The sequence below is a fragment of the Clupea harengus genome, chromosome 8 (genome assembly GCF_900700415.2).
Source record: "Clupea harengus chromosome 8, Ch_v2.0.2, whole genome shotgun sequence".
Taxonomy (NCBI): Eukaryota; Metazoa; Chordata; class Actinopteri; order Clupeiformes; family Clupeidae; genus Clupea; species Clupea harengus.
Window position 1 is genome coordinate 19,735,038 of NC_045159.1, and position 24,321 is coordinate 19,759,358.

The 24,321-nt window shown below is 44.5% G+C and overlaps 3 protein-coding genes across 3 annotated transcripts in view; all 3 read left to right on the forward strand.

Annotated features, from left to right (window-relative positions):
• The first annotated feature begins 555 nt into the window (after nucleotides 1–555).
• slc3a2b (solute carrier family 3 member 2b) lies at nucleotides 556–5,135 on the forward strand. Its single transcript, XM_012840128.3, has 9 exons — nucleotides 556–670; nucleotides 1,407–1,644; nucleotides 1,760–1,944; nucleotides 2,441–2,611; nucleotides 2,978–3,066; nucleotides 3,196–3,338; nucleotides 3,548–3,863; nucleotides 4,027–4,095; nucleotides 4,238–5,135. The coding sequence occupies exons 2-9, from the start codon at nucleotides 1,430–1,432 to the stop codon at nucleotides 4,583–4,585; spliced, it is 1,536 nt and encodes a 511-aa protein (XP_012695582.2). The 5' UTR covers nucleotides 556–670; nucleotides 1,407–1,429; the 3' UTR covers nucleotides 4,586–5,135.
• Nucleotides 5,136–6,939: 1,804 nt separating this feature from the next.
• calm3b (calmodulin 3b (phosphorylase kinase, delta)) lies at nucleotides 6,940–15,847 on the forward strand. Its single transcript, XM_012840131.3, has 6 exons — nucleotides 6,940–7,132; nucleotides 8,701–8,731; nucleotides 8,832–8,975; nucleotides 11,459–11,565; nucleotides 12,165–12,300; nucleotides 13,237–15,847. The coding sequence occupies exons 1-6, from the start codon at nucleotides 7,130–7,132 to the stop codon at nucleotides 13,263–13,265; spliced, it is 450 nt and encodes a 149-aa protein (XP_012695585.1). The 5' UTR covers nucleotides 6,940–7,129; the 3' UTR covers nucleotides 13,266–15,847.
• A 668-nt stretch (nucleotides 15,848–16,515) lies between these two features.
• Nucleotides 16,516–24,321, forward strand: part of pcxa (pyruvate carboxylase a) — a 126,625-nt gene continuing 118,819 nt past the window's right edge. The window contains exon 1 of the mRNA XM_031572240.2: nucleotides 16,516–16,892. The gene's annotated coding sequence lies outside the window, so the exon portion shown is untranslated. The remainder of the gene's footprint in view (nucleotides 16,893–24,321) is intronic.

A 24,321-nucleotide genomic window follows, 5' to 3' on the forward strand; every position in this document is an offset into this window, starting at 1 on the left:
ATGAATAATGTCAGTGTGAGAATAATATCATGGTCTTAGAGGTATTGCCCAAGTTATCCGTTTTACAGATACATAGGATCAGCTTTATTAACATATTCCTAATTTCACAACTCTTCAAGTGCCAGTTATATAATAACACACCGGATGAGCTCTGATGGGAGCTCTGTAATTGAGTTTACATGTAAGAGGTAGCCAATTTGTTTACTGTAAAAGTTTTAGCCTATGTTTCGGGGTTGTTCTCTCTTAGAAAATACACTGTTCGGTAGCCTATCTCCCAACTTGTTTATGACATACTTGCCAACTCGTGAAAACGTATGAGGAGGACTGTTAAGGTGGACTGTCCTCACCCTCAGCGAAAGCTTCTATTCAGTGTGATGAAAAGCTTTTCACACGTCTACCACACAGCAGACCCGGCTATCCCACTATAATCAAACTGACATAACATCAATGACGTTTGTAATGAGAAATGGAAATACAACCTCTACAAATATTTTAGTGAAATATCAACTCCACCTTAAACATGGGAGGCGATCGAAGCCTTGTTTGGTCTGCTGCTTAGTATAAAAAGCCGTCAGACATTGATGCTGAGGGATACAGACTAAAAGAGAACGCACAGGGATATAACGTGTTTGAATATCGCTCTACGGGTTTTTAATTTGCTGTTAAAAAGGTAATACTAATTTCTACAATATATCCATTCCGCTCTTTTTCTGCATGCGTTTGACATCCTGTCAAGCTGTTCTTAAAGGATTTTGTGTGGACCGCTAATTCTAATAGCACTATAGTCCGTGGCCTATTTACTTGGCGGCTCTAAGCTATTTTAAGGCATTTACGTGTGTGAATTATTGTGGTTATTTAGTTTAATATAATTTAATCTTTTTTCTATTTCAACGTGTTTCCATCCAGGCCATAGCTGTTATTTGTAAGCTTGCTCAGGCGAATCAGTTGTACTGGACTAATCCGGTTTTTTGCCGCAATACGCGCTTTCATGACCTTATTGGTAGCATCTTTGTATCTAAAATGTAATATTTTCATTCATTCATTCGCAAGCAACCCATTTACGTTTGCTGACCTGTCGTAAATCGAAAGCATATGTCCTGATTAGAGGAGTAGGTCAATGTTAGATTGTAATATTTGTGCTTTTGTTAATTGGATCCAGTGTTGTAGTCCATAAATGCTTATTTCAGAATGGCTACATTATTCTGTTTCGTTTTAAGCTATTGTTAGGTTAAATAACCATCCATCAACCATCCATCACCGTATTTTATGACATGTGACTTCACCTTCTCATTTTCGTCACTATTGCTGATGCAATTGTATCGTACAGTTGCCAGCTCCTGCTTACTACGCTGCGGAGGCCGGCTTCCTTATTTAACCAACGTGTCTTTGCGCCATTTGCATTTTAGCCTGACACACGACGACAGCGAAAATGGGTACCGAAGTGGATATGAAAGATGTGGAGCTGAACGAAGTGGAGCAGGAGAAACAGCCGATGACTGCCGGAGAGGCAGGTAACGGAGAGGCCACCTCTCCGACCGGCACAGAGACAAACGGCATTGTGAAGGTGAAGATTGCCGATGATACGGAGACTAAATTCACCGGGCTGTCAAAAGAGGAGCTCCTTAAAGTGGCAGGCACTCCTGGGTAAGCTTACGATCTCAAAAAGAATTGTTTAATAATATAACACTAAACGCTTAAATTATCTGAATGTTGGGAATGCTAACAATGTTAATACTCGGCATGGTTCTCCGTCCCGCAGATGGGTGCGGACTCGCTGGGCCCTGCTCATCCTGTTCTGGCTGGGTTGGTTGGGGATGCTGGCCGGGGCCGTCGGCATAATCATCCAGGCTCCTCGCTGCAAACCGCTCCCAGAGATGAACTGGTGGAATCAAGGACCACTGTACGAAATTGGCGATGTGGCGGCCTTCTCTGAGAACCTTGACGGTAACCAACTAAACCACAGAGCATCTGATGAGGCGCGCGCGTGTGTGTGTGTGGGGGGGGGGGGGGGGGTGGTGGTGGTGGTGGTGGTGGTGGTACCTCGTGTTTTTCTGATCTCAGCACTGATTGCCTTGGGCTGCTTCCCAGATGCTGATGTCACACGTGTGCACATGTGCTCAGCTCTGGCATGAGTCAGCCTTGGGGCTGTTGAACCCCCCCCCCCCCCACATACATACATACATACACACACACACACACACACACACACACACACACACACACACTCTTCACATACCCTCTTCTGAAACCCTTGTCATGTTTAGTTTGTAAAGGTATATACAAATGCATTTGTTTGTCAACATCAAGGGGTATGCAAATTAAGCAATGTGGCTTTTCTTGGGATTAGCATTTTCAAATGTTGTCATTTTGTCTGTTTTGAATAATGGTGTAGAAAAAAATGAAGCTAACCTGACTATTCTCTTGTCTGTTGATGCCACAGGGTTGAAGCAGAAGATTGATACGCTTGCTCAGCTGAAGGTGAAGGGCTTGGTGGTCGGACCCATCCACAAGGCCCCCGCAGACAATGAGATGGAGCTGGACTTGGACACTGTGTCCGTAGCAGGGGACCTGACTCAGTTCAAAGCGCTGATCGATGTTGCACACAAAAAGAGTGAGTGGCATGTCCGTCTCTCTCAATATATACCTGTCTAGATCAACAAGCTTAATTCTAAACATGGGATGGGGGGGGGGGGGGGGGGGTGATTCCAAAGGCTCGGAAAATATTATTATAATCATTTGTATGAGTGGTTAGAATAGAAAAGCCCTTATTGTCATTGTATTCGCATACAATGAAATGCGGAGTGCTTCTCCTGTTGGTGCGACGGGACAACATATAACACAACAACAACATATAACACAACAATATTACAACTATCTAAAAACAGTGGTCTTGGTTTTGGAGGCTCAGTGTTATGATGTTTCATGGGGCTCATGATCTGTTTCTACCTCCTCCCTGACTGCTCTGCTTCCTCCTCAGGCATCAATGTGGTTCTGGATTTGACTCCCAACTACCTGGGGGAGAACCGCTGGTTCGACAACATGATGACTGTGGCTGAGAAAATGAAGGTATGATCCTTACAACACTCACCTCCATCAGAGCTGTGTGTGTGTCATATAAAAGAGCCATCTATTTAACAAAACTCCATTCTAGTTTTGAAAAACTAGTCATCTGATTTCTCATGACTTCCATTTTAGGTGGCCCTGATTCGCTGGCAGAAGCAAGGAGTGGATGGCTTCAAGTTCTCTGGGTTCGAGCGTGTCGCTGATATTGCTCCTGAGACGTGGGCGGAAATCCGTGGGATTGTTCAAGGCCAAAACACCACTGAGGAAATAAGGAGGTGAGCAAATGAACCATGAGGACTAGCCCAGCACACGAGACCTGAACACAACATATGAAAATGCACATTGTGAAATCACGTGCTGCTCAGTGCTGCCATCTGGTGGATAATTTCTTGGTCCTCTTTTTAGCTAATTGCCGCTCTTTTGTGGTCATTGCTGGAATTGATTTTTCTAATGACACGTCTAATGACATGTACATTCTCTTAAGGGTCCTCATTGGTGTGACTGAGAAAAGCACTCCTGCAGAGGTGGGCAGCTTGTTGAACAGCTCTGGAGTGGACCTTCTGCTCTCTGGCGTTCTTCGTGCCAACAGCAAGACTGGCACACAGGTTGCTAGCGCCGTGCAGCAGCTCTACGACACTCAGAACCAGACCAAGCTGGCATGGAACGTGGGCGACCGGGAGCAGGGCCACCTGGCATCACTGGTGGGCTCCAGCTTGGTGAAGTTTAACCAGATGCTGCTGCTCACACTGCCTGGCACACCAGTGTTCAATTACGGAGATGAGATCGGTCTGGAGGATACGGTAAGAGTCTATGGACCGAGACATGATCTATTGAGTTAGAATATATATAGACTTAATATATCATATATTAAGTCTATATATATATATATATTAGGGCTGGGCACGTTAACGCGTTAATACATCTGTGGTAAAAGTATTCTGTATTGTTTTTTGTTTTTTTTAGGACACCAAGTTCCCGCAAATGATCTGGTACTCGCCTGAAGATGAAGAAACATTGAATGGAACTGCTAAGGTAAGGCAAAGAGCAGTGTCTTCCTAAATCTAGATCTGTGCCAGACTCTCTTACAGACTGTAAAGTGTGGCCATGGGGCTTGTGTTAAATGTCACCTCTTGCCTCTGGTCTCACCCCATCCTTTGTTCTCTCCTGCCTTCAGGATGAGATGGACGCGCGTATCTCTCTGCGCAAATTCTTTAAGTCCCTGAGCGAGCTGCGGGCGAAGGAGCGTTCTCTGCTGCACGGCGAGTACGTACCACTCCACAGCAACAACGCCACACTGGCCTACCTGCGCAGCTGGGACCAGAGCGAACGCTACCTGGTCGCCTTCAACTGGGGGCCCGACAAGGCCACCCTCAAGCTGGAGCACGCTCAGCTGCCGGAGCAGGCCAAGGTGACGGTCAGCACAGACCCCGAAGTGTTGAAGCCTGGAGATCTGGTGGACCTGCAAAGTCTGGAGCTGGGCCCAGGCCAAGCTGCCCTGCTGCAGTTCCCTTACCTGGGTTAGTGTTAACCCAGAACCATTTCAAAGGTTTTTTTTATTTATTTTTTTTTTAATTTAAAACCCTGGCAGTTTAATTGTATTTTATTTGTAATGGGCATTCTGTTACTATTGGTTTTATGTAACTTTTTAAAAAAGATGCTCAATGCACTGAACACGTTATACACTGATCAGATTATGCTTGAAGAAAACATGTCGTAAAAATGCACACTACCAACACTATAAAGCAGTCCCCAGTTCCAACACTGGTACCTCAAATGTGGCATGCATCCAGATCTATAAACGTTAAACGTACTGATGAGTATAGTTGTGTACATTCCATTGTAGATTTACTCCATGAGGCATATTCTAGTGCTTGTTGCATTGTGTCTTTTATTCTGGACATTGGATGCAAAGTGATCTGTCTGGCATGTGTGTGTGTCCCCAAACTGAAACATGCAGTGTAAAGATCCCAGTGATCTAGGATGTTGGTGTTCTAATGCAATCCTGTTGACCTCTCCTATCAAAACCACAGAGCATGAAATGTCATGGAGAAAATAAACTGAAGCAACTCAAATGTGGTCTTGACTTTTTTTTTTTTTACATGGTCGTAACAATGGTCGATCCCTTCCGAGTGTGTGTTTGTGTGTGTGTGTGAGCCTGTAAGGGTATGAATCATTTAAGTGTCTGTTCTCTCAAGCCTAATAGCCAGAGTTGGGGAGTAAAGGGGGCTATCAAAGCACCCCTAACCTATACATTCTCAGGTGTCTATGAGCTCCATTGGGTGCATAACTGCATATGTATATTTATAAATAAATCATTTGCACCCAAGCAATGATGAAACTTTATGGGTCAACACTCAATCTGCTCTTCTCTTTGTAACCGAGGCTGTTAACCTATATCCACTTGTATTCATTCAGCAGGTGCTGTTATCTGAAGTGACTTGCAGTATAACTTTATAACTCAATTTATTTAGCTGATAAAACTGACTCCATACAGTTTGTTTTATGGCCATTAACCCTTCTGGAAACTTTGCACAGACAGCCAAGAATCTGCATCTCTTCCCTGTCTCCCCCCCCCCCCCTCTCCCACGGTGCTTCATAGAGCCCAAGACCTGAACCCTTAGAGCAGGCACATAGGTGATGGAACCCTTAGAGCAGGCACATAGGTGATGGACCTGAACACTTAGAGCAGGCACATAGGTGAACAGGGGGAAACCTTGAAGAACCCAGTAGAAAAAAAGGGTGGGGGGGTGGCATCTGCTTGCGACTGGTTCAGTTTCTGAGCTAGAACGAGTGAGGGCAGGAAGAAAGGGAAGAGCGGCAGAGAGAAGCAGCCTCATTACACTCATACACACTTTAAATGCCAGTGTGTGTGTGCATGTCTGGCTATGTGTGAATTCATTACTGGGTTTTGTGTGAGGGGACTCCAGAGGTGTAATGGACACTGGCCTGAGAGACATCAGATCTGCTCACCGTCCATCCCTCCATCCTCGGACCATCGGCTTGAGCCTGTCTCGGTGGCACCATTGAGGGCCCTAATTACGGGATCGCCTTTCTCCTCCTCCTCTGGTGTGTACTGGCCCTCTTTTCTGTGTCGGTTATTCCTAAGGGTTCTCACTGTCAGCCCCTGCTCCCACAAGTCCGCTGGGCTGGGATGGGATGGTTCTCCGCTGCTCAGATCCATCTATCTCCTGTTCCGGGCATCTAATTGGGGTCAGCGCAGCCATGTTGTACCCTGGTGACGATGAGCAGTGCGCGAGGTGCTGATGGGACAGACTGTCCTCTCTCATTGTACAACAGTTTCTGCAAGGGTATAATTCAGGCCAGCACCACTCAATGTTTTTTTTGCTGATGACTGATGGGCTTAATGATTAAAGTAGCCCAACAATAGACAACCTAATGCCTTTCATTTACAGTGGTAAAATATCTAATATGGCGCTGATATCTATTAAAACCTTGGTGTTATGTTGAGTTCATTAAATGCTCTGACATTACAAAATAAATGACAAACGAACGGACTGGAATATCTTCACCACTACAAAGTTCTACTCATGTAACTCTATATACTGTTCCTTTAAGATCTCCCTCTCAAAAAGGACTCCCTGACGCATTGCAGGTGGCCGGAAACCAATCGAATCTCGTTCGTGTGGTCACATGGTAAACGGAATCTGAATCTGTCAAGTTATAAACCGCCCAGCTGGTTCATTCAAACTTGTAAGTAAGTGTTTCATTGAAACAAAGTAAGAAAATACCATGTTGTCTTATGTTACTATTTTTTCAGGAAAGAATATTTGATATTTACTCAAAGCTGTATTAGGATGATAAACAAACATTGTCCATTTTACCTCTTTTATGTGTGGTCTTGGCGCAGGGACACCGTTGTGACAGCCAGGTTGTCAGGGAGTGCGACGTCGCGCTTGAAACCCAACAACCATCGCGGAGGGATACAACGACGGAGACGCAGGGCATCAGTAGGCGCGAGGCAGTCGTTGCTTTCTACGGAGGTTGATCAGCACTCAAACAATTCAATTTTAAAACAAGCTACCTAGAAGAGCACACAAATCTTACAATGGTAAGTAGATGTTTGCTGTTGTAAAGTGAAATCGATCGCTATCAAGTCGAACGATGTGGATGAGGTATTAGGTCTCATTCAGAGTTATCATTCTGAGACGCTGATATTAATGTAAGCTATGACAGTTAGCTAGCTAGCGATATCTTGCTAAATATAAATATGGCTAACACTCTTAGCATCGCCAACTTTGCATTACATTACATATTTTACAAATGTACTTTTACAAAGCGTCATCGTACACTGTTAACATTAGCGTAGGCTTTAGCGTTATATGTGGTATTTTTGATCAGCAGGGAAAACCAATGCATCCATTTAGCGTGTGATGTCGCTAGCTAGCCTGCTAGCGAGGGGTGCGCTTGTAAAAATAGACACCCTCTCAAGCAGTGTAGCTAGTCAGCTAGGTGTCTAGCTAGCCAACTTAGCTTTCCGTTCAGCATTGGGCGCACCCAAGTATTATTAACTCAAACGTTATCTAGGTAAACAATTGGGTAAACACGTTTTTTACGATGAGGAGAGAGTGTATTAACTTAAAGATGGAAATGTGCATGTACTCGTGGACTACAAAGCCAGGTTACTCTGGATGTAACGTTATCGTTAGCTGGTCATTACATTCATTAAGTTACCTTGTTATAACCATGTTGAACACACCTGTCAGTGTCAGTTTTTGAGACACTGAAAGTTAACCTTTGTTGGTACTGCATCCGTTATAAGACCACTCTAGAGAGAGTCTGCATGGATGGATTAGGTTTATCTTACTAGTATTTAGTGATCGAGGTATCCAGTCGTGTCCGGGAAGCCTCTTTGCCAACGAAATTAATTTAGCTAGCACTGGCATTTTTGCATTGGTGGTTAACTGTTTGCTTACTGTTCTGTAAACGAACCGCTATTGTCAGGTTCGTTATAATTAACTAGCTGTAGAAACACTAAGTTTCCATCCTGGCAATTGGTTGTTGGTAGCATTCAGCCGGCGGTGAAGTTGTATGTCGATGAACTTCTGCGCCATAAAGAAACAGTACGTTACCTCTTGTCCAATAGAAGTGATTGTAAGTTATATTGCTACTGATGACTTCTCCCCTAACCTGTTCAGCATCTCAGTAGGGGACTTTCCTAACCACGTTATGAGCTAGCTGTAATGCAGTGGGCACGTTTCTAGGGCGCTTTCACTTACTGGTCCAGTATTGCGGCAAATGTGGTGCAAGGCGGACTAATTTTAGACTTCGCGTCAATGATCGAATCCTATAACGCAACGAGTATTTGAGCAATCATGCCAGCCAGCTATTTTTTAGGGAAAATCAAGTAAGATGTGACATTTGATTGCTATCTCCCGAAATCCCTCATACATTATCGGCCATGCCAATTTATCGCTATTGAGCTGTTGCTCAGCTGCGTCATTCTTTACAGGTGTTGCAATGGCAAGGTTATATTAACTCGTAACGCTTGTTTAAATTAAGTGATTGATATGAGCTTAATTTCAAGTTATTTGTCCAGCAGTTGGTAAACAGTGACTAATGCTCATTGGTCAGCAGTTGACTTTGGCTAATTCACTGGTTTGGACTTTTTTTTTACAGGCAGATCAGTTGACAGAAGAGCAGATTGCTGGTAAGTAGACAGGTTTGAGGTGTCTGTTACCATTGTCCACCAGTCTTAAACCCCTATCTGTACTAAAAGAGGTTGTATTGGTTGTTTTTCTATCTGTCAGAGTTTAAGGAGGCGTTCTCTCTGTTCGATAAGGATGGTGACGGCACCATCACCACCAAAGAGCTGGGCACAGTCATGCGCTCACTGGGGCAGAACCCCACTGAGGCGGAGCTGCAGGACATGATCAACGAGGTGGATGCTGACGGTGAGCATGGGACACACACACACACACACACACACACACACACCAGTGTTGGAAATCAACTTCTTCTTCCACCAGCCACAAGTGGCTTCTAAATTCTACTAGCTACTAGTTTAAAAAAAAAAAAAATAATAATAATAATAATTATTATCTCTCTCCTCTCTCTCACACACACACACACACTCTTCAAATGCACAGAAACAAAATGGGCACAATGTGGCGTGTGCACTTCTGAAGCGAACATTCAGCTTCTCTTTTTGGGCTGTTTTCAGGCTTGAGAGTGTCCCCTCAATTCAGCCGTTTTCTGCAGAGCAGACATTCCTAGTCTGATGCAGATCACCTCCTCGTGGTCCTTGATGGCCTCGGATTAAAAACATTTTTGCGCCCACAATAAACCGGTTTGTCTTGCTGCTGGCCAAAGTGTTTTGCTGCTAGTGGGGGAAAATCATTGGTTAGTTTTCGATGAGAGTAGCCAGCCAGTCATGGAACTTCCAACTGCTGACTTTTCTCGACTTCTCATTGAAAAAATCACCTTTTTTAACTTTTTGTTTGTCAACTCGAGATGTCTCGACTTTACACTTGCAACTCATCGTTAAAATAGTCGAGAAGGGTCTGACTGCAGAGCTGCAGCTTTAGACCAGCAGTTTCAGACCAGTGGCTTTGAGTTAGTCCACAATTCTGGGGAAATGTTGTTAATATATCAACAGACAATCAAATTACACTACTGCATGGTTTTATTTTAGTTTTATTTCACACATTCATTGGAAATGATGAAGAAAAAATGTAGTCTTGGAATTATATTTGCCAAATTCAAACTGTCATCAGTAGGGATGCACCGATACCGATTCCAGTATCGGTATCGGTGCCGATACTTCGTTAAAATACTCGTACTCGTAGGTCATTGTTGAATTGCCGATACCAAGCACCGATACCACTCATCAGTATTTCACTGCATCAAACTGGCTGGGCTATGCTGACACAAAATGTGATTTATTGTCCTACCTGTCCTACCATTCTCTGCCAGACTAGTAAGTAGCTTATTTGCCGTCTTGTGTTGCATTTGCTTAATGTTTGACTGTGTTAGGAAAGTTTGTCATAGTGTCAAAGTATTTCAGTATACAGGTTTCGCTAAATTTAGCTGCTAGCATCTCGTTAGCAATTAGCAATTCTGTTGTGCTGCCTTAACGGCGATTTGGGCTCATTTTAAGATAAATGACGACGACAGGAGTAAGGCACAGTGTAAGATCTGCACTGCTACGGTGTCGAGGGGCGGAAAGGAAAGTACTCTGTTTAACACAAGCAATTTGATTAAACATCTGAAGACGCACCATAGTGCTAAGTACACAGAGTTCACTGATGCTAGTGGCGCAAGACCGAAGCAACCAATCTCAACTGACGTCTTGCAAAAGAAAAAAACGCGCACGCACACACAGAGAGAGAGAGAGAGGAAGACTGTGCCACATAGGTTAAGTGATTGTTTGTGTACTTGAGCAGGAGATTCTTCTGATCCTTTTGTAACTGAAATGTGCTCTTGTGCTAATCCAGTAATAGTTCTGTTCACTTTTTGTTAAGCAGACTGTGTTGTTAACTATGCAGCAAATTGAATTGCCTTTATCTGGTTATATTTGCATTTTGTCTAATGTGATGATATTGTCTGTTTGAAGGCTTTTTTTGTGTGTTAAAACGAGAAAGCTCTGTTTATTTTTTGGCTTGGGATAGCCTTCTGTTAATTTTGTACTATAGGCTTGACATAATCTGCAGAGGATAAAATAAAATCTGCCTCCAAATTAATTGCACTTTCATGGAGACCAAATCTAAGAAGTATCGGTATCGGTACTCGGTATCGGCAAGTACACAAATAAAAATACTCGTACTCGTATCGGTTTGTAAAAAAGTGGTATCGTGCATCCCTAGTCATCAGGATGAACTTCACTGCTGCCCAAAGCGCATACGCAATGTAACTGGTCTGAAACTGACTTGACAGCGGCTGCATACGCTAATAACTGAATACTCTATTTAGGCAGACTGCTTAACGATTGAGTTGAGTTTTTCACAGAAAGATTAAATCACGTCAGTTGTTTGTTAAATGCCCCGTTGTTTACTCACCACCGTGGCTGGTAGGTTGAGCAAATTCACCCACATTTGGCCAGTGGAGGGTACTCATTTCCAATTCTGACACACACACACACACACACACACACACACACACACCATGAACGTACAGAAACACAAAATGTACTGTCATTCAAATGCATGCACACACTTACACACACACTTCTACTCAACTCCTAATGCATAGACACCACAGACAGATAGATACCGACATAGTCTGAAATGTTCACATGCAGCCCTCTCACTTTTTCAAAGACTCACGTGCATGCAGACAGACGCACACTTTTTAACAACCATAATGCAATGAGCCATGCTGTGCAACCCTTCCCTTTCTAACCTTTGACCTGTGTTTGAACACGTCACCCGGCCATCAGGGAACGGCACCATTGACTTCCCAGAGTTCCTCACCATGATGGCGAGGAAGATGAAGGATACAGACAGCGAGGAAGAGATCAGGGAAGCCTTCCGCGTGTTTGACAAGGTACAGCACCGCCAGCACTGCTCAGGGTGACGTGCAGTAAAAATGTGTTTAACACCTGCAAGTGTTAATGCCCATAAATAGCTTTAAAAGAATATGAATCATTCAGTGTGTGCTCTTCTGATTCCTAACAGAGCTGGTAAGTTGCTAATGAGTTGATGACATACTGTAATATACGCTGAACACAAATATAGACCTAACACGTCAAGTTTTGGTCCCATGTTACAAACTTAACTAACTCAATGCTCACAGTGAGCTGATTTCTCTTGATATACTTGAGCAAATTGGCATCTGTAGCCATAGTCATCGTAGTGTCCCGTTCATTGCAGTTCATTGACAGATTTCTTGTGAACTATAACTGCTTAAAATGAAATGCTTAAAATGTGTTTTATGTATTTTATTTTTTTTGTAAAATGGGTATAGTAATGGGAGCGTTGTTGTCATTCAGCACCTTTTGAGGGCGTCTGCACAAGACACGCACATGCTGAACCCCTACTGCAGGATGTAATAATGACACTAATGTGTTTTACAATTAGCTAAGCTGCTTGCAGTCGGTGGGTGGCATGATTGTTCCAGCTGACGTGTGTGTGTGTGTGTTGCAGGATGGTAACGGCTACATCAGCGCTGCAGAGCTGCGTCACGTCATGACCAACCTGGGTGAGAAGCTGACTGATGAGGAGGTGGATGAGATGATCCGGGAGGCCGACATCGACGGAGACGGACAGGTCAACTATGAAGGTGGGCAGCCCTAATCCCTCTGACCTCTGCTGGCCTCTGCTGACCTCCACGGCTCCAGCTCCCGCTGTGGAAGAGCGTAGGGTTACTGTCAAGACCTGTACACAACAACCACAGATGAAATGCCTGATTGTCATAGTCATGGCATGATTTATGGAGAAATCCCAAAATCCTGAGTGTTGATCTAATCTGATGTGTACACAGCTGGGTCTTTGTTTGGCGCTGGAGACACTGACTACTCTTGTTCCTGTGATAATGGTAGTTGCCGGGCATAACAACAGTAGTAGGGCTGTTTTCCAGGCAAAGCCCCTCCCCGCTCCCCACTACACAATACATTTTCATTCCTACGCGTTCTATGCCTATGTGTATCCTCAGTGATGGCCCTCACTCCTACCCCAATAGAATTTTAAATAGTTTTTATAGATATGTTGGTGGCAGATATTTTTTTATTGTGTACATCTCTGAGATACTCATGAGATACTTGTGGTCCTGTCGTTCAGGGCGGTGTTTTGCTGAAGAGCTGTTCTGTGGGTTTGTGTGCGAGAGTGTGTCTGTTATCCTTGCAGCATCACACGTCTCTAATTTTAGTCAGGCCATTTGCTTGTGCTTAAGTGGAGCTCAGTGGTTTGGGCATTGTTCAACAAACACTTGGTGTATATTTACTTTGTTACGTGTGCCTCCATTGAGGAGGAGATTGTTGTTGTTGTTGTATTGTTATTGTGCACCCAAGCTATACTGAACTGTGTCCAAGCTAACCCTAATGATACAAACCTTAGTGATTATCTTTCAGGTAAATTGATTTTATTTTTAAAATGAATCACCTTGTATTTATGTTGATTTAGAAAGGAAATTAAATGTTATTGAGTGAACCAGGATAGTGTGTGTGTGTGTGTGTGTGTGTGTGATTGTTCACATATTTCTGCTCTTGTTTGCTTTCAGAGTTCGTCCAGATGATGACGGCGAAATAGAGTGAAAAGGACCGAATCAGACCAAACAGTGGGCCCCAAACCTCCACTGACTCCATCCTCTCCGTCTTCAGCCCGTGTCCTCCACCTGTCTGTCTCTCTCTCCAGCGCACCTTCATTCGGAGCGCCCCATCCTTCTGTCCTCCACCTGTCTCTCTCTCTCTCTCCAGCGCACCTTCATTCGGAGCGCCCCATCCTTCTGTCCTCCACCTGTCTGTCTCTCTCTCCAGCGCACCTTCATTCGGAGCGCCCCATCCTTCTGTCCTCCACCTGTCTCTCTCTCTCTCCAGCGCACCTTCATTCGGAGCGCCCCATCCTTCTGTCCTCCACCTGTCTCTCTCTCCAGCGCACCTTCACTCGGAGCGCCCCATCCTTCTGTCTCTCTCTCCAGCGCACCTTCATTCGGAGCGCCCCATCCTTCTGTCCTCCACCTGTCTGCCTCTCTCTCCAGCGCACCTTCATTCGGAGCGCCCCATCCTTCTGTCCTCCACCTGTCTCTCTCTCCAGCGCACCTTCACTCGGAGCGCCCCATCCTTCTGTCTCTCTCTCCAGCACACCTTCACTTGGAGCGCCCCATTCTTCTGTTCACCTGCTTGACATTTGGTTGCTCATCTACAGTACCCATAACCACCCACTTATTTACCCGATGCCAACGAGCTCGCTCCGACACCTTGGCGTGTCCGGCCTGGATCGGGTGTGGGCCGCCTGGGTCAGCCTGTTATGTTCTGGATTACTTTTGATCCATTTTAACCCAATTACTTTCAATATTTAAATCAATTAAAAAATAAATCTATTCTCTCAGTTTGAAACATTTCCTGGAAAGAGAAATAGTACACGTGCAATGATCAAACCTGAAATATTTATATATAAATCTATACGCGTATATATAGTGGAGGTGTTAAGCTAACAATACTAACAATATTTTTCAAGTGTGACATACATGGACAAGAGCAATGCATGCTTTCTTTCTTTTCTCTTGTTTTTTTTTTCTTTGAGCATGTTTCTGTGCTTCTCTGCCTGCCTGTGATATTTCTCCCCCTCTCTCTCTCTCTCCCTCTCCCTTTATCCGTCTCATCTTTTGACCATGGTATGTTGCCGCGCCACTCTGTCCCAAACGGTTCCGACTCAGATAAAAGGGCAAGGTTAAGTTTACAGTTGACTGCCCTCTCTCATCTTTTAGTGTTGCACTCAGATATCCCGCCAATCCAACAGATTACCTAGCAGCCCAAAGTATCACTCTGTCGACTGTTGGCCCAAAGCTGCTGTTGTGCAGAGCCTCCAGCTGACAGCCAGGAGGAGCCGTCACCGGCTGTGTACAGCCAACCAGCCTACAACTCTCTCCACTCTGCCAACCCCGGCGTGGCAATGCATCTCTGCCTGGTGTAACAGACCATGAGCCGAACTCTCTGGCTGAAGCAGCTCCGTCCCACGGTCAGGCAGCCGGCAGCTCTCCTCTCCCATCTGTAGTTTAGTGTTGCATCCTTGCGTCCAGCTGACCAGAGTCCTGCAGCAGCTCCATCTCTGGCCCTCTCCCTGCAGCAGCGGCATCTCTGTGAAGCAGTACTCCAACCTCTGCAGCTTGGGGTGGGGACGGGGGGCGTTGTAAGACGGGCACTGTAAGACGGGCACTGGGTCACCCTGTGGAGCTGCGTACTCTGGGTTCCGCCTCAGATCTGGTGTAGAACCGCTCCAGGGTCGACAGCTGTCCGAGACGCAGCTCACTACCCGCGAGGAGTCGAGCTTCAGAGATGTTTTCCCTCATGCTGCATCTGTAGGGGCCAGCGGCAGCCATGGCGATCGCCAGGCGTCTGCTGAACTGTTGCAGACGTTGCCCCCTAGAGGAGCAGTCCTGAATAGGTGCTTTCCCTCACAACCACACAGTCCTGGACAATCCAACAAAATAAAAGGGTAGAAAGATAAAAGAAAAGTGAAAAAATTGATCTCCATCCTTATGTGGAGAAATGATATTACCTAGCTAAATTCTTTGACCCACTGTCCTTGAAATTGGGTGTTTTGAACCACTAGTTGAAGTTTGAAGAGCAACAAAAAAAATCAGTTAAAAATCAGTTTGCATTGTGCAGTCTTAAAAAAAAAAAAACTTCCATCTGTGTATTTGGTGGGGGGAATTCAGTCACATGTTTGAAACGGTGAAATGACTCTGACGTATAGTTAGAAGCTGAAATTACTCTGAAGGATAGTTAGAAGCTGAAATTACTCTGACGGATAGTTGGAAGCTGAATCTCTGATGTGGAGCCTTGCTCAATGTTGTTCTGGGCTGTTTTGTATGTCCCATTGTAAATCCTCTCTCTCTCTCGACCCCCCCCCCCCCCCTTTCCTGCTCTCCAGTAGCTCTTCTAGTGCTGTGACTCTGAAGTCAGAACTAGACTTTTTTTTTCTTTTGTTGTTGTTGTGAATGTTGTGTGAATGTTTTTACTTCTCTGTCGTTCATGGTGTTCGTCTCAGATTTTATACAGGAGCTGTTAAGCCAGTTTGCCGTCCTGTCCTGTCTCGGAGAGGGTTTGCATTCCATTGCAGAAGTCATGTTGGTTTCTTGCTAAATAAACTCTTGGACCAGTGTTTCTAAATAAAGACTCTTGTCTCATTTTCCTCAACCAAGTGATTCAAAGAAAGACACACCAAGCCAGAAAATGTTTAGGCTGATGTAGATGATGATACCTTTAGACTATTTCTGGGAGCTGAACTTTGAATAATTTAAACCATCTCAGGTTTCACCCAGTTCTTTGGTAAAAAAAAACAGTGTTGATATAGATTAAACTTAGATCATTGCAATGGCATTGTTATCATGCTAGACTAGTTATTGACCTACAACTATTATAATGTGTAGGGCTCCACTGTTTCTGAAATCAACCCCAATAGTAGTCACTTCACATGACGTGATCTAGTCAGGTTTCAGTGAGAATGGCTCCCTCTAGCGGGCTGTAAGAAAAAAATGGTCTACTGTAATCGCCTCAGCACCCATAAGAAACGGATAACTCATCGACCAATAGTGTTCCTTCGTTGTCTAACTTCCTTATTACATCATCCAATCAGCAACATGTTCATGTTAAATATTATGAGTGAAGGTTGATTATGCGAATAGCCTAATGACAAGTTCAAGCGTCACCAATCATATCCTCAGACTACAGGGCTGAGACCGACCAATGGACAATTTGTTTGTGAGGGGGAGGATTATTGCACTACAAATTCAGGCGTTACTCGGGAGGAGGGAGTTGCAAGAGCAGCCAATAACAAGTGATGACACATTGAGCAAAGCGTCTGAAAAGGGTTTAAATGGTTCACATATAGCTGTATGACTGCTCCTTTTGGCCAGGCAAGGTGCGGGACGTTATTAAGAGCGTTTTGAGTTAGCGCAGTTTATCTCGTGATTTCTCGCTATAACTATCCCTAAACATCATCACACGTCCTTTCTAGTTCAATGTACACATTCCCGTATGAAATAAAACTGAGATAGGGCCCAGTATAGCATAGCCGCACTACTACACCTCCCAACGTCACCCATCCTCAGAGTTACGCACGGGGAGCCTTGAGTTTTTCCACTTCCAGCCTGACATTCTTTTGAGATACTGGGTTGGATACTAAATCCTTAACTCGTTACTGAGAGAAGGAAAGGTGAGTATTCTGTCTTTGTGCCGTCAAATATGGAAAGAGCGTTGACATATCCAAGGTTGTCTGTTAGCGAGGCAGAATGTAATGCTAGCCTCGATTGTAGCTTCACCACCCAAATTGCAATGAATGATGCACAGAGCAAGTGCTTACTATTGTCGGATTAAGTGGGGTAGCTGGTTAGTCTTGAGCTACCTTTTTGAGGCAGACGTTTCTGGCAAGTGCACAACCTGAGCGGATGTTGAAGTCGACTGACTAGAATACTAGCTCCTCCTATTCGAAAGAGTCTTACAGATAACTTAATTTTTATTAGAAAGTATCGGGGGCCGTTGGCGTCATGTGTACACTTAGAACTAGAAATTATTACTAACACGTCTCAAAATACGTCTGTTTGCACTGTTTGTTGTGTGGTCACCTTGTTTGACGAATCGATAATGTCAACTCTAGCTGGGTTCCCATCCAACTTTTGACCATTCGAGTATGAAATCATGACTGGAGACGCTTGAAATTAACATAAAATCATTTAATACGAATTCGATTCGCTACAGGGGGCGGATTAACTCCGATTCACATATGGTATTGTGACAAAATGATGTAAACTGGTTTATTCGCATCAAATCGCATTTGGTGAGATTTTATTGCGTGTTCCTTTAAAGTTCCCCTGACAACCTCAAGTTCTGAACTCACAGCCGTTCACAACTTTTCCCTTGATCAGGAGAGTGTCCATTTTTAATTCGCATATCACTGCGGAAGGACATACATTTTCATAAATGCGCTTAAAATATGCAATTACTTTGATGGAAATCCAGTTTCTGACTCTATGAATGAATTTTCTAGCCACGCACATACACAGCGCAGGATGGCCACTGCTGCAGACCTAGTGTTAACGCGTTAATTTTCCTTCTCCGCAGTGCTAACAAGTTGACCAACTTGGTCTATTTACTCAGCGGAGGCTAAACCCCAAAACACGACAGGGGTTATGTTGGAAACTATTTGCTGGTTGTAGAAATCCGTCGCTTTTAGCCCATGCTCGCAGGTGCCTTCTGCAGAGCCAGAGACGCACTCTCTGCGCGCTGTATTACAGCACCAGCACGTATCTGAGCTGGTTGAACTTTAAAAGTGGAGTGCCTAGTTCTTGATGACAACATAAATCCTACATCTACAACAACAAGTGTGTAACTCTGATGGCATGATGGAAAAACACTGTCAATTTACTATTTCTTTACATTCGTGGTCATGTCAAATGCACCAAACGCCTACAAATGCTGGCGATGCACTGGAATGTCTGTTCTTTCCCCATTACATAATTGCTATAGGCTTAGAGGAGGCCCAACTTCCATCTATTAAGCTGAATTTGAGTCAAACTTGAACAAACAAAGGCTGTCAATAAAGTGACATGCCCCAACAGTCTTTACTGGGTCAGAGCTCACATAGTTATGGCCTCATTCTGCAGGCATAAAATATGGCGTTTGTTTTATGCCTGCCACACTTCCTTGTGGTTTTGTTTTGTTGATGTTGACGTTGAATGCATGCTGTAAGTACTGTATGTGAGGGGTTTGTAGCAAAGTTATGTTGATACCAGCAGATCTCTACATGTTTACCCAACACAAGTTAGCTACATGTGCCTGTGCTGTGGCTCACTGTGTGTGAGTCACATGGGCTTGCTTGGCTCTCCCTTACTCGATCAGAACAGGTACCTAACTGGTAAGACAAGGACTGAATCTGAGTCCGGTGTCATCTGATATTGGCATCCAAAAATCCATTCATGACATTCAGTCCCTCTCTCTCTCTCTCTCTCTCTCTCTCTCTCTCTCTCTCTCTCTCTCTCATATTTTCTCTCTCATATTTTCTCTCTATTGGCACTAACATTGTTGTAAATCATTGTTGTTCGTTCTTGCTCTCCTGGTATGATACATTTTTACTGCCCTAAAAAACAACTTGCTACATATTTGCATGTTATTGCAGCCTTCAGTGACTAGTATTATTGTCCACTTAAGAAAATTAATCTTGCTTGGTTAGCTTAGCGCCAAGTATTATGTGGTTTGATCTTGTTCGGTATTTCCTAACATTGAGGGAGGTAATTTTGTAGATTTGCACCAACATGTTTCTCCTGTGAGAACGGCATTGTTATCCTCTGTGGTATTAGCTCTTCCCTGTGATTCACTCGTGTGTGTGTGTATACATTCTCAACAGTATTAATACAGAAACACGGCAAAAATAGAAACAAGAGTGGGTTTCTCGGTCCAGTCAGAAAAAGTTAAACAAGGTCATCGAGTTTCTCAGGAATCTGGAGCAACAAAATACCTGTTTCCGTTTCACTCTCCCTCTCTCTTTCTCTCTCCCTCTCTTTCTCTCTCTCTCTCTCTCCCTCTCTCTCTCTCCCTCTCTTTCTTTCTCTCCCTCTCGGTGTTTAGTGGGGGAAGCCACACTGACAATGCCTTGGGAGCGTAAGCCTGCCATTAGCTTGCTTTGTTTTGTTGTGTTTGTCCAAGATTGTATGTGAATGAAAGGGACAGAATCTAATCTGTGCGAAATAATCTAAATGACAGGGCTCTTATCTAATCTAATCTGTGCGGAATGAATTTGAGCCCAGAGTATTCACTTGTTTCACTCTCTGCAGCTGTGAGCTGTACAGCGGCAGCGGCAGCGATAGGGTGGCGTGTGTTAGCGCAGCCCTGCGTGTCCTCCTGCAGCCCTGTGGCTTGGTTGGCATACGTTATGAAGCATGCATGACAGCTGCAGGTCTCTGCAGCTGGACTCTTAGGAACGTGAGCCTTTTGGTGGAGTCAGGCTCTCGGCACGGTGACATAACTGGGATTGGATGATTGCTGCTGGCACTTTTGAGGAACGGAGCTGTGGTTCCCGGGTTGCCAACTCTCACACTTTTGGCGTGACGCACACACTTTTATGTGCTGTCTCACGCTAGCGTGAAGAAAAAAACAAAATCGGTTGACTTCAACGCATCTCACGTCAAAAAATGCACCTGTTTTCGTCAGTCTTTGTCAATCTCACCGATTCTCACGCCTTCAAGTCAGCCTTGAAAGTTGGTCACTCTGTGGGTCACTTAGTCTTTCAGGCCCAGTACATGTTGGGGGTAGAATGGGGCTGGTTTAAAACCTGAGGGAGGTTTTATTTGCCGTAAGAGGCAGGGCTCGGTAACATAAGGCTTTAACTGACACAGGGTACATTTCCTAGGTTCTGGGTTTGGTAACGTTGGGCACTAACTAAGCTAACACCGATCGATTAATAATACCATGAAAACGTTTAGTTCTTCAAGGTTGGTCTTCAGAAGCATCATTCTCCAGCAAGGCTAAAACCTGACTGAATTGATCTGTGAATAAGTGGATGTACCCCATTACTCTATCATTGGGCTAAGACCTGCAGGTCCGTGTTCTGGGCTGTGGCCCTGTGGGCTGTGTGCCCCTGTGCACACTCAGCATATGGCCCAAGCTGAAAGTGTGACATTCAGGGCCTCATTTACTAACATTGCGACCGCAGCTTAATCTGCGCCTTTGCCAAACCGCAAATAACGCACGGTATTTTGCATCCTATTTATCAAACAAGAACCCTCGTCGCGTCATCTGCGCCTAACACCGCCCATTAGTGTTATTTAGCGCTCCGCGAAAATAGGGAAGAAAGAGCCTGTGTGTTCCACCGTGGATGATGAGCTAAAATTAGAATTAGAGCTTTTGGTTCACGAGGTTACAGCAAACTAACCCAGGTAAATATAGAAACTCATAAATATTTCTCCCTTTAGCCCTTCCGTCCACATTAAAAGTTGTGATCACTTTGAATTCAAGACTGTCTTTTATTGGTGAGCTGATTTGGGGAAATTAAACTTTTCAGCGAACAGTGAGTGTCTGGGTTGCTATGGTTACCCCTCAGGGTGCCTGTGCAGCTTCATATTAACGAGTTTATGTTCACAAGAAAGTTCATATTCACACATATTAACATGAGTTAATCACACACAGGCAACTACAAACTGTTAAGATGGGTCTCTAAGCTAGAGATAGCTAGGATAGTTAATATCCAGGTTAACTGCTCCATAGCATCCAGTTAAATAGTCTGGTAGAAATACACGACACCCCTTACTTTAAAACGGCGTATTCCAACACTGAAAACCATGCTTTTCAAAAACGCTGCCCTAGGCAGATACATTTGAAAACTGTAGTTGTAGGTTGCCATGGCACTGGGGGTAGCTTGCGCTTGAGAGGCTATAACATCAAAATAAACATGGAAGGTGAAATTAATATGCTGCTCTGTCTCTACAATTTACTTACCGGTAGTTTAGTTAGTGTACTTCGAGTACAAGTACTTTTCCTGAATAGATACGCGTTACTCCTACGCAGAAGGTGTGCACTGTACTCGGTGTGCTTGAACTATGAAATACCGTTTAAACCATACAATGAACGGCGATTCTGGGTAAGACGTGGCCGAACTTTTCCCGAACAGCTAGCTGGTGGGACAGTTTGTAATTCTATTTGTTTGTATGCCTATATTAAATGATATATCAAATATAAACATTTTTCAAATTTCTCGCAGGCACATAGTTTTAATTTAGCAGCTGATATGTCATGCTAAAACACCTCTTGTTTCGTTACTAAAACATAATTAGGCGCACTTTACGCATCTCCTCCCATCTCTTTGCGACGAACACCCACTTTCCCACACCCAATTCCTAGGAGCGGTAATCTGCGCTTTTACTCAGGTGCGCCTCATTTGGAAATAGGGTTTTATGTCTTTACCCGCTATTTTACGCCTGAAATGGACGCAATCCTGTTAGTAAATGAGGCCCTCAGTGTCTGACCCGCTGCTCTGATAAGGTGTAAGTGGTCTGAGTTCATTCTGAGTGGTGTTGCATCACACTTCCTCTTCAGGCTAAGGCTAGTGCATCAGGCTAATGCTAGTGTATGAGTCATTTGATGGGTATTGCACTTTAAGTTCATTCGAAATTTCATTGTAGTCATAAAAAGGGAATAGTTGACTTATTCCTCAGGTCTTCCCTCCTCCTTTATCACGCTTTAAAAAAATCTTGTAATTGGAATAGCTGCTTGTAGGTTAGGCAGTATGTGTTCTACCAGATTAAACCGGTTTGATCAAGCTCAGCTGTGTACTAGCTTGAAAAAGCAAAACAGCTGTGGAGACTTTAGCAAACCTGACAGATATACACTGGATCCAACCTGGTTCTGGGCCAGTGTTCGAAGGCTGACGGGCGCTGTCGGTAGTGGGAGGTACTCCTGTAATGACACACATGTGTCTTGAGTCAAGCCTCAGGGGAATTCCAAAGGTTCATTTAGTTTACTTCCTGCATGTATTCCTCCCCAGGATGAGTGTCCAACTCTGTTCCTACGGGTCCTGATTGGCTCAAACCAGGAAGAAGGCACTGACATGTGACTGTTCCCTTTCTCCCAAATGCAATAAGATGCTTTGGTGTGATGGAAGTTTAGGCTAAATGGTCAAACGTGGTGTGATTTTTTTGTATTTCTTTTACAAACTATTTTGAACGCATTACTCAGAGATGTCAAGAGGAATATATACATGCCAAGTGCCTAGATTTCAGGTGTAGTGTGTCCTGATACATGCGTCTGTCTAAGCATGGACGTAAAGAGTGGCCAGTGACTCATATTTCTGGCCTGTTACCTGACACAGCTTTGGAGAATGCGCTGATGTGAGGGCAGACAGCAGTTGTGGATGAACAGCTGGGCTTGTCAGTCACTGTTGGCTCGTCATTAGTTTAAGTACTAGTCATTTGGCCAGCTTATTCCCTCTGTGCAGCCCAGCTGTTTACAAATGTGTATTGCAGTTCAGATAAAACAGAGACAGTTGCTGCATGGAACATGACACTGACACCAAACTGCAACTGTGGACAGGATAGAAGGAATAAAAAAAAGCAACAAAAGGGGTCTTAATAATTTTGCAATAATGTTTGTGCTGTTTTGCAGTTGTATTTTGCATACAGAATGGTTGAAATATTGCTCAAGTTACCTGAAGTGTCTTTGATACAAGGTGCCTCTTCATAAATAAAATATTCTGCTCTTAATTATTTAGGGTGGGCAAGATGCAGTTTTAGTCTGAGTCCACCCCAGCATAACGTCTGTCTCCAATGTCTCCACAAAATGGCCAAGGGCCATGTGACAAGCTGCAGAAGATCAGACTTCAAGAGCAGGAATGTGACCAGTGGTCCACACACACTCTCAACAAGCTAGTCGTCCACACACTCTCAACAAGTTAGTCGTCCACACACTCAGCTGCTCATCCACACACACTCTCAACAGGCTAGTCGTCCACACACACTCTCAACAGGCTAGTGGTCCACACACACTCTCAACAAGCTAGTCGTCCACACACACTCTCAACAGGCTAGTCGTCCACACACACTCTCAGCAGTCTAGTCGTCCACACACACTCTCTCAACAGGCTAGTCGTCTACATACTCTCAGTTGCTCATTTCCACACACTCTCAACAGGCTAGTCGTCCACACACACTCTCAACAAGCTAGTCGTCCACACACACTCTCAACAGGCTATTCGTCCACACACACTCTCAACAGGCTAGTCGTCCACACACTCTCAACAAGCTAGTCGTCCACACACACTCTCAACAGGCTAGTCGTCTACATACTCTCAGTTGCTCATTTCCACACACTCTCAACAGGCCAGTCGTCCACACACACATTCGAGCTGCTCTCTACGTACACTTTGAGCAGTCTAGTGGTTCACACACACTCTCAACAGTCTACTCGTCCATACGCACTCTTAGCAGGCTAGTCGTCCACACACACTTTAAACAGGCTAGTCGTCCACACACACTTTCAACAGGCTAGTCGACCACATACACTCTGGGCAGTCTAGTGGTTCACACGTAATCTTGACAGGCTGCTCGTCAACACACACTTCTAGCAGTCTTGTTAACACACACTTACAGCAGTCTTGTTAACACACACTTCTAGCAGGCTAGTCATAAGCACAAGCTGTCAGCTGCTCGTCCACACTCACTTTCAGCAGGCTAGTTTTCCTAGCACATTTGAAGCAGTCTAGTCGTTCACTCATACTCGCAAAAGTCTAATCATCCACACACACTCTCAACAAGCGGCTCGTCCACACACACTCTTGTCAGACTAGTCGCCCACACACACTCTGCAGTGTGTGTGTGTGTGTGTGTGTGTGTGTGTGTGTGTGTGTGTGTGTGTTTGTGTGTGTGTTTCTGATTACAGCTTTGGAGTGTTTACTGCACCCTGCCACCACAGGCTTCCCACAGATCTCCTCTTGTCCTCTCTCCTTTCTTCTTTCTCTCCTCCGTCCTTCTCTATTCCTCTTCTCTTCTGCCCTTTCTTCTTTCTATCCTCATCTTCCTCTTCTCCTTTGTCTCCTCTGCCCTTTCTTCCTTCTCTCCTCTGTCCTACTCTATTCCTCTTCTCTTCTGCCCTTTCTTCTT

Coding starts and splice junctions, on each gene's coding strand:
- calm3b (XM_012840131.3), top strand. Junction 8,976..11,458: donor CAACGAGGTGGATGCTGACG/GTGAGCATGGGA, acceptor CCCGGCCATCAG/GGAACGGCACCATTGACTTC. Junction 12,301..13,236: donor CGGACAGGTCAACTATGAAG/GTGGGCAGCCCT, acceptor GTTTGCTTTCAG/AGTTCGTCCAGATGATGACG.
- slc3a2b (XM_012840128.3), top strand. CDS start 1,430: ATGGGTACCGAAGTGGATATGAAAGATGTGGAGCTGAACGAAGTGGAG. Junction 1,945..2,440: donor CTTCTCTGAGAACCTTGACG/GTAACCAACTAA, acceptor TTGATGCCACAG/GGTTGAAGCAGAAGATTGAT. Junction 4,096..4,237: donor CATTGAATGGAACTGCTAAG/GTAAGGCAAAGA, acceptor TCCTGCCTTCAG/GATGAGATGGACGCGCGTAT.